The 10,336-nt window shown below is 43.4% G+C and overlaps 1 protein-coding gene across 1 annotated transcript; it reads right to left on the bottom strand.

The window, feature by feature from the left end:
- Positions 1-7,330: 7,330 nt before the first annotated feature.
- On the bottom strand, positions 7,331-9,685 carry rrs1 (ribosome biogenesis regulator 1 homolog). The gene is made up of 2 exons (XM_084049138.1): positions 9,387-9,685; positions 7,331-8,539 (listed from the first exon to the last, which is right to left on the bottom strand). Exons 1-2 carry the CDS (start codon positions 9,645-9,647, stop codon positions 7,601-7,603), a joined length of 1,200 nt encoding a protein of 399 aa, XP_083905264.1. The 5' UTR covers positions 9,648-9,685; the 3' UTR covers positions 7,331-7,600.
- Between the last annotated feature and the right edge of the window lie 651 nt (positions 9,686-10,336).

Raw genomic sequence — 10,336 nt, 5'->3', positions numbered from 1 at the left:
AATTAATATTTTTAAATTATTTTGTATTAGAGAGGCACTAGCTGAAGATGAACTGTAACAGTATACTGACAGTGGGAAGCTGTGAAAGGCAACCAATAGCTCTCTCTCTCTCTCTCTCTCTCTCTCTCTCTCTCTCTCTCTCTCTCTCTCTCTCTCTCTCTCTCTCTCTCTCTCTCTCATATGTGTGCTGCATGAATCAAGAGTTTCCTCAGAATACAAGTAACTTTGTCTTCCTGATCGTGCTTTAACATTTACGCAATCCTCTGTGCAAGACATGCCTCCCATACGCTGGCCCCAGTTTGACTGCACTCCCACAGTGTTTACTACAATGGATTATGCCACTGATCAAACCAGGGGGGTGGTGTGCAATTCCCAGTCCCATGGAGGTCAAGGTGAGGGTTAAGATTAGAACTGGTGTGTGCGAGTGTGTGTGTGTGTGTGTGTGTGTGTGTGTGTGTGTGTGTGTGTGTGTGTGTGTGTGTGTGTGTGTGTGTGTGTGTGTGTGTGTGTGTGTGTGTGTGTGTGTGTGTGTGTGTGTGTGTGTGTGTGTGTGTGTGTGTGTGTGTGTGTGTGTGTTCTGTGTTCTCTGGAAGGAAGCAATCGTCCAGCCCACCCTTAGAGGTCCTTGTTGGGAGCTACTACCACAGAAGACCGCGAGGAACTTCTGAGAGCTGCTTAGGAGTCACCCAGGCAACAGGCATAATCACTGGCCCCTTTGGTGATGCGCTGAGAAAACCTCCATCCCACTACTGGCTTTCACAGGGAGAGAGGTTTTTTTTCCTTCCACAACAGTGTTATAAAGAAGGGAGGCCCTGGAATGTTCAAAGGAAAATTCACAGGGACTTAAGTATGAGGTAATACAAGGGAGCATGTTATTAATAAAATGAAAAAGATACACCAGCCAGTAAGGGTTAGGGTTGGATGATTTTTATTAAAAATAAGAATATTTATTCTATAGATGTAAAAACAGATGGTGATAATGATTCTATGCTGTACAGTGTATCTATTTATTCTGTATTCTAATTCATTCGTTATAAGCAGTTCAAGTTGTGAAAAAAAAAGAATGATATCATGGAACAAATAATAAGCACACATATTGGAAACAGTGTCTGGCTTAAGCAGCAGCAGCAGTAAAGCTGTGGAACAAGTGTAATGCTGTACGACAATCAATGAAACATTGTTTAGCCACCAATTGCTATATATTACCCTATGTTACACCGTTATTAAACTATAATACTGCAATTTCCCACACACTACTCCTGATATTTCATAACACAGCGCTGGCAGAAAAGCAGCTCTTACACCTTGAGCAGAGGCGCAGGATAGACTCCATGCCGCTATGATTACTTAATTCACAAAACGTGTCAGCTTTTCAAAAAATAACCCGCCACATTACATAACCTCCCAGTCCCAACCACACCAACTCCCCCGACCCAGCCCGACAGAAGTGGACCGCGGCCACTGAGCCACCACCGAGAAAGAGAGCGAGAGGGGCCTCTCAGTCAGCCTCGAAGGCCCCGTTGGTGGCCCCGTTGGCGGCCCCATTGGTGGCCCCGTTGGTGGCCCCGTTGGTGGACCCCTTGCGTTGGGTCTTTTTCCGGTGCTTGGACAGGATCCTATGGAGCAGGCCCGGGGAGCTGTGGGCTTGGGGCGGTGAGGCCAGAGGCAGAGAGACTTGGGGCCTCTGCCCCAGGAAGGGGCCCTCCCTCTCCCCTTGGCCTGCCTCCAGCCGTGTTCCTCCACCTCCTCTGCTGCTCCTCCCGGGGGTCTGCAGCCCGTGTCCACTGGGGGACAAAGAGGAAATAACAACCACAAAGGCCCTGTTTATTCCTCATGACCCAAATTCCACCGCTAGCAGACAAGACAAGCACGGAGCTGTACAGAGGGCTCTGTGTGTGTGTGTGTGTGTGTGTGTGTGTGTGTCTGTGTGTGTGTGTGTGTGTGTGTGTGTGTGTGTGTGTGTGTGTGTGTGTGTGTGTGTGTGTGTGTGTGTGCGTGTGCGTGTGCGCGCGTGTGCGTGTGCGTGTGCGCGCGTGCGTGCGCGCGTGCGTGCGCATGTGTCTGTGTATGTGTGGCCGACTGTCAAATATAAACTCACACCTCCTCTCTTTCACACCACATATAGTGCCAGTAGTGATACTTTTAATACACAACACTTTTAAAGTTACATGGACCATTAGGCCGATTATAAATAATAAATATGACTCAAATTCTAAATAAATCTTATTACATTTGAAAGTTTTGTAAAATGTAATGACATTGGATGTCATAGTAAAACTGTGAAAGCCCTGCCATGAACCCCATTTACTTTTAGAGGGAAAACCTGCAAGACTCTGATCGGATCAAGCAATATCCCCCCAAAGCCCTGTGTGCTGTGAGTGAGCAGCAGTGCAATGACAAGAGATTGATCGGGAAGGGGGGGGGTGTTGGCTATAATCTACATGCTTTGTCAACTAATGAGGGACGAGAGGGGGCCACCTGTTCAGGGGCCACTGGGCGGAGTGGAGTGGGATTGGATTTGGCGATGGGGTGTGTGGCTCCGGTGGTAGAACAGCTGCTGGGTGGTGTGTACGTGAAGTGTGCATATGCACTTGTTTTGGGAGGGAACATGTGTGTGTGCGTGTACATGTGTCTGTGTCTGTGTTTGTGTGTGTGTGTGCGTGTGCGTGTGCGTGTGCGTGTGCGTGTGCGTGTGCGTGTGCGTGTGCGTGTGCGTGTGTGTGTGCGTGTGCGTGTGTGTGTGTGTGTGTGTGTGAGTGTGTGTGTGTGTGTGTGCGTGCGTGTGCCGGTTGCATCAGTTCATATTTTCTAATACACTGACTGAAGACACTCACCTTCCACATCTAGGATGGAAACCTGACACATAGTTCCAGCTTCTCAGGGACACAGGTCGCTGCGGGTCCCTGGCAGGCGGATTCTCCTGAGGGCACTATAGCAGCCAACAGAGCTGTGTGTAAGGCTGAGGTTACCACTAACATCCTGAACTCCTCTACATGATGGCTGCTACGAGCCATATCTTCTTTCATAGGCCCACAAACAACTCTCTATTCAATGTCAAAACAAAAATGAGACTGCCGTATCCCCTCAGGACTTTGTTCTTTACTAAAACAATAGAAGGACACTCTATCATGGGGTCTTCCTCCATCTCTCTGCTTTCATATTATCTCTATCTCAAACATTTTCATGTCGATTTGACTGCACCGCTGCAGACCCCCAACTGAAAGGATGTTATTTTAGGGAAGGGTTGTCAACATTTGTCAATAAATGTCAACGTGTCTACAAGCCCACATTACATTGCAAGCTTGTAGATCAGCCAAAAAATTAAATGTGTTCAAACTGTTTGTTTTGTTTTGGCGGGGGACCCCCGGAAGCCCCTCAAGGACCCCATGGCGGTCTCCAGATCTTTGAGAACCAGTGCTATAAAGAACAACTACAAACAGTGAGTGGAATGAGGGTGTTCATAACGGAACAGATCAACATTGTCCTATAGAGCTTACAGAATCAAATATGCATTCAGTAAGCATGAAACAACAGCAGTGGTGTAAAGTAACTAAGTACATTTACTCAAGCACTGTACTTAAGTACAATTTTGAGGTGTTTTTTTTTTTACTTTACTGGAGTATTTAAAAATGTCAGTACTTTTACTTCTACTCCACTACATCTCAGAGGCAAATATTATACTTTTACTCCACTACAATTATTTAAAAACGTACTTATTATTACTTACTTTGTTGTATTTCTACATTGCAGTATTGATACTTTTACTTCAGTAAAATAAATGGAGTACTTTTTCCACCACTGAACAACAGGACAGTCCATTGTGTATCATAATCAATGCTGCATTGATGAACAGACTCTGCCAACCAACCTGGCCCAGCTCCATCACACAGGAGGCGGGGAAGTAGCCTCTCTGGCCGTTCTGCAGCCAACCAAACCACCTCTCCTCCTCATGGATGCACAGCACCAGGATGACATCACCCTGTGACAGCTCCAGCTCATCTGGCCAATGGGGCTTGTAGTTGTGTATCACTACCATCTAGTGGACACAATGAGAATAGAAATGTTGCAGACTGCATTTTGTCTCTGAAAATCTAAGTACATTCTCTGCATTTCAGTAAATGTAGATAAACTAGCTAATACTGTCTCTCAGACCATGGCATTTTTAAAACAGTGTTTAATACATCATATACATTATTCACATTTTTGTTGAGTCGGATTGTAATAAGTCTTTGTTGTATAGGTAATTTTATGTGAATGGTCATGATCAGTCATTTTAAGACAGAGATCATCTGCAGTGAAATAGAAACCCTACATTTGTGTCTGGTCTACCCTTTTCTGTTCCTCCAGCGTATATGGTTCGCATTTGTCACTGGAATCAGATGAATCAAATGCCACACTGAACTACATGGAAAGGTCAAACTGAGCCATAGGAACTATTTAGTTGAGTGAGATCAGTATAAATCTGAAATAATTTTAATGTATTGTAAATATTCAGAAATATAAGGATTAGGGTTTTGATTTCATATGCCACACAAACATAAATAAATAAAATAACTGTTTGCCTCAAAGATGTACATTTGAACATTGAATAGCAATAAATAATAATAAATGAATGATTTTTGTTTAAATCAAGGAGAATGTGTTCTTGCCTTTTCCACATCTGCTTTACATCGATATCTTGCTGCAAGCATCAAGATCACCAGGAGATGATTCAGCAAAAAGTGAAATCACAAAGACCAATTTTGTATTCATCACAACAACGGCAAGTGAATAGAATGCATGCACATTGTTGGCATTCATGTCACTCAAACCCTTCATAACATTTGACATGACAGAATGCAGCATAATGCAGATGGATTCCACTGGTTATTATTTAAAACCATCAGTTAACTAACAAACAAGGGAGTGAATTCAAATGATCTACTGCATTGTAAATCTGAGATTTTTGTTATTTTTTTATTTATTTTTTACCATCGACAGTGTATCAGAATGATGAATGATTCTTCTCCGGTACAGTACATGTACAGTATGGTACTACATACAGTATACTGTTTCACTCACCTTGTGGAGCAAGGACAGTAGTGAAGACCTCAAAGCGTTCATTACTCTGCATGTAGATACGCTGCATGTTGGAGATCTGAGTCACACTCACACACTGACTGAGGGTTCTGCAAGCTCACTGCCAGCCTTACATAAACCCAGGTGACTAACCCACTGCAGCACTGGCCAGGACGGGACACACGCACACAGACTCAGACTCAGTCACGCACACACACACGCACGCACGCACGCACGCACGCACGCACGCACGCACGCACGCACGCACGCACGCACGCACGCACGCACGCACACACACACACACACACACACTGAACATCATACTGTATACACTGAATTTAAGCAACAATCTGTATTTTTCTCTAGATAGCAATCAAAAGCACACAGCCATACTTGTTTAAAAACAACTTGTTTTGAATGGAGATGCTGCATAAAAGGTTTGAAGTCTAAATGGAAGAACTAACGGAGGTCAATTAGTGGCATGCTCATTAAAAACCTCATTAAAATACTAGTTCTCCGAGATCATGCTTGACCAGCTCTTCCTTGCGCCTTTGCCTATTGTTTCTTGTCCATCTGGTCACTGGCAAGGGGTACTGCGAGACCACCACCCCTGCATGCCCAACATGGACGAGATTTCATAATTTCACCTCATCAGAGTGCATGATTGATTTGGGGGTACTGACTTGTGTCCCATTTTCCAGTGGCCAGGGTGAGAAGGAAGAAAGATGATTGAGCGCTTGGGATGGGGGGGGCACCAGTCAGCAGATGGCGATTAACAGCCCTCGCTGTCACTCCAACACCCACAATCACCCTCCCCATCCCCTTATGAACAGACCTTGGCAGCATGCTTGTGTCAGCAATCAAACACTATCCATCAATAAAGTGAGAGATTATGCAGTGAGTCAGAAACAAAAATATAACTGAGTGTAGTTAGGGCAGCACAACTGTAACAGAAAAGGTTCATGCATGTGGCACAAAGATTCTTGCTAAAATGCAAACTAATTTTCTCCCTAAGAATTGTGATCCCGATTCTCTCTCTATCTATATATATATATATATATTTATATATATAAACATTCATTGCACTCATATATGCAAGTATGATATGCTGTCAGTAATAATGGCTTGGTGGTTGTTGGAAGAAGACATTAATTTGATTTCCTAAAAGAAATGCAGTTACAGAATAGGCATTTCGTCCGATACAGTACCTATTTGAACTAAGTTGATCCTGTGAGGAGTTAATTATTGACAATGTTAACTGAGTGAACAGAGAATATAGGTTTGAAACTTGACAATGAGAGCCATGGATTAGCCTGACGGACGCATTAAGAAGCATTGCTTGTGTGGCCAGTCCACACCAATGCAACTCCTTGCAACTGCCATTGGGGATAATGGTTGCAAGTAGTTGCATTGGTGTGGACTGGCCTTAAGACAAGCATATTACACTGGCATAAAATCTTTTTGTAAATCCACAGAAGTGGGACTACAGATCATAATATCCTAGTGATAAAACAGAATGTTTGATTCATGTTTTCTTAACTATATGGGTAAGGCAGAGCCAGTAGTTTTTCAGGGTACTGTATATAAAATGTGTTCAACCCTTTCAAATAGGTTTGTTTGGTGAGTCCAAACTCAAAAACATAGACTTTAATCAAAACAGATGAGTCAATTAGAGCTAAAAGTTCTATAACAACCCAATGTTTCTTCAAAGAAAGTACATTAGCACTCAATTCTATCTTTTAATTATAACCTGCAAACATAATCAAAATCTTTTTTCTTTTAACATTTTATTTAACATGGTCACTTTTTTGTTGTGATTTTCAATTACTTGAATTTTAGTCTTTTAAGTGAGATAGTATAACTAAAAAGAAAAAAAATACTTGAGGTGCTCAACTGTGCAGGTGCAAGTTCTTATAACATCAGCATTATGGACCAAAAAAACGAACTAATACTGCAGAGGCAACAGTGTACCATTTTGCCAGAGTTCTATTCACTCTTGCTTTTAGTTGATTTTTAAATCCGTGTTGTTATTCATATCCTCACTGTTTTGCCTGATTCACTGTCTTTTTGCTATTATTTTAATGTTGTTTTATGCTTTTGCTTTTTAAAATTATTTGTACTTTTTCTGTAATTGTTTCTTGCTCTGTAAAGCAGTTTGAGCTGCATTTCATGTCATGAAAGGTGCTATACAAATAAAATGAATTATACATAATTTTCAATGTATTACATGCCAAAGTGCCATAGACTGCAATTGTTAAAAGAAAACAAACAATTCTATCCAATTCCGGTTTTAATATGGGTTGAAATAAGTAAAACATTCAAAGTGTTACACATTATTAACAGGAGGGGGCGTCAGGTCCTTTGAAACATTTCGAATCCTGAGGCCAATATTTACATTTCAGCATGAAAAACAATTTGGACGAGAACACCTGACAATATTACATCACTGCCCGTCATACAGCAGGGCACCTCCAGTCTTTTTTATGTCACATGTTCGGTTCACTGCGTTGACAAGGCACGTTGGACACAGATTCATGAGTTATCATCGCTTCCCAGGTTTCCCCTTGCCTCCTCCAGCCTTACCCCCCATGCGTCCTCCTGGCTTACCCCCTTTGCCTCCTCCAAACTTACCCCCTTTGCCTCCTCCAAACTTACCCCCTTTGTCTCCTCCAAACTTACCACCCCCTTTGCCTCCTCCAAACTTACCACCCCCTTTGCCTTTCCCTTCCCATCCTCCCCCTTCTCCTCCTCCTCCTCCTCCTTTACCTTTCCCACCCTTCCCTTTCCCAGAGAAGCTGCCCTTCCGTCCTTTCTTTCCTGCGCCCTTCTTGTATCTGGCTGAAGCCTCCTCCCGGTCCTCTTCACGCATCTGCTTGTTGACAGCTCTAGTGATGTCCAGCTTTGGTTTCTTACTGTCCATGATGTTCAGAAGGTCCAGCTGCTTTTGTTTTTCACTAGAAAAGTCACCTATGACGGGCTGGAATTTCCTCTTCTTGCCCATGTTCTTGGGGGGTTTCTCTTTGGGCAGGCGGTCCTGGAATTTACCCACCGACGCCGTGGAAGTCCTGGCCACGCTGACGGCCAGGGCCAGCTCAGATTTAGACTGAGACGTTGAAGTGGTCAGTCCAATACCTGGCACCTTTATCTTCTGGGACCTGGCGATGTTCCTCAGCCGGTGCAGCTCGTTCTTCGCCACTCTCTCCTTCTTGTCAGTGTTGCGCTTCTGGAACTGGTCCTCGTTGGGGTCCGCGGTCACAGGGACCTCGATCAGCCACTCCTTGGTGTCATCCTTGGCCCTCTTGTAGCCAAAGCGCCGTTTCCAGTCCTTGGCGACATCGTCCCACACCAAATTGGTTCTCCTCTTTTTCTTGATGCCCTTCAGTTTAGCGAATTCCTCCCATTTGGTCGGGGCTCTTGGTTTGGGCATAGGCTTCTCTCTGGGCAGTGGGGTGGTCGGGTCGGGCAGTTTGGCAACGATCACCTGAATTGAAACAAAGTGAGACATGGAATACATTCAAGCAAATGTTTAAAATGGACATACTAGATAGATATAGGATAGAATGGCTAGTTGGGCACAACAGAGGTAAGTTTAGATCAGGAGCATCATTTCGACTGTCTTGTATGTTTAATTGGATTGATTATTTGTTTTTTTGGAGGGGGGTTCAAGGTGAGAGTGTAAACACTGGGGCGAGAGATACAAATATTTATCTGAAGGTTTGAGATATTTGAGATACGTAAAGAAGGGGTAAGACCTGACAAAACTTCTCACAAAACTACTTCCTACTCCTTTTTCAAACATGGAATATAATTTAAAGGACGATAACTTTGGTGCCGTTTTTTTTCTTCTCCTCTTTGTCTTTTTCTCATTTATATTTTTAATATAATATCGTTCCATCTTCAACCACTTATCGTGGAGGTAACAGTTAGAGTTTTCGAATCTTCTCTTTCCAGAGCAACATTAGCAACTTCCTCCTGGGGGATCCCGAGGCGTTCCCAGGCCAGTGTGGAGATATAATCCCCTCATCTGGTCCTTGGTCTGCCCAGGGGTCTCTTCCCAGTGTGTGGGACGTACAGCGAGGACCTCCCTATGGAGACGCTAGGGAGGCAACCATCCGTACTAGATGCACCGACCACCTAAACTGACTCCTTTCCAAGTCAAGGAGCAGCAGTTACTCCGAGTCTCACGGATGACCGCTTCTCTATGGGAGAGGCCTGCCACCCGTCTGAGAAAACTCATTTCGGCCGCTTGTATCCGCGATCTTATTCTTTCGGCCATGACCCCCACTTCATTTTGAATACGTTCTAAATAAATAAATAAATGAAATCACCTCCTCGCATCGCTCCGAGGGCAGCTTCCAGATCTCGTTGACGAGCAGCTGCGTGTTGTCGCGGGCCAGCGACCGCAGAAAGTCCTCTTTCTTCTGCTCTCTGAACTCACGGACGTCGATCAGGTTCTTGTCGAAGGCGGCCAGGTTGCCGATGTCGTATTCGAGGTCGAGCTCTTTGTGGACGGTGATGCTTTTCAGTCTTTCCGCCTCTTCTTGCTCGGCTTTGGCCAGCACCTCCTCTATGTTGCAGGCAGCCATCATGCGTGTTACTATGGTGGAGCGTGGTGTCTCTCTCTCTCAGCAAGAGGGCACGTGTGATGCTGTCACCGGGCAAATACAACACCATTACTTCCGGGTTATTTACAATGTTGCCAGATTTTGTGAGATAAATAAGTAACCACGTCTATGAAAACAAGCCCAAAAGAAGAGAGCCCTTCGCCCTTTAAACATATACATTGGCTATTTGATCATATAGAAATATATATCATATATGTATTATATTTACTATGTATTAATGTATGAATGTATTAATTAATTATGTATTTATTTATGTATTTATTTATTTAATTACTCTTTGATCATATATATCATTTTAATAACACAAATCTGGTATATTTGGTATACACATTAATAATAAGAAGAATATTTTTTTTTATATAGTATATTTGTCTGACATTAAATGTTTCAATGAATTGAATACAAAGGACCCCAATGAAAACAAGCCGTGCTTTCTTTTAATCCTCTTAGCAGACAGTTTGTATAGAACTGTACTTCCTGTGCTTTTTTTTTGTTGCAAACTGTTAAAAAAGTATTCAATCAATCAATCAAACAAGGAACTTTACAGAAAAACAAGCCCAAAGTAGCTTATAATAAGCAGACATGGCAACACGGTTCCGGGTTATTTACAAGGAAGGAGGAACCGTCGGATACGTCACGTTCTAAATGTAGAC

Source organism: Gymnoscopelus microlampas, assembly GCF_963454915.1.
Source record: "Gymnoscopelus microlampas genome assembly, chromosome: 22".
NCBI classification, from domain to species: Eukaryota; Metazoa; Chordata; class Actinopteri; order Myctophiformes; family Myctophidae; genus Gymnoscopelus; species Gymnoscopelus microlampas.
The sequence above is the reverse complement of the archived record's forward strand: the minus strand, read 5'-3'. Positions and strand labels throughout refer to the sequence as shown.

What these genes read in the sequence shown, in the direction of transcription:
- rrs1 (XM_084049138.1), bottom strand. Translation starts at nt 9,647, where the DNA reads ATGATGGCTGCCTGCAACATAGAGGAGGTGCTGGCCAAAGCCGAGCAA. An exon ending in CCTCGGAGCGATGCGAGGAG is followed by an intron (nt 8,540 to 9,386) that starts GTGATTTCATTT and finishes GTTTCAATTCAG; the next exon opens with GTGATCGTTGCCAAACTGCC.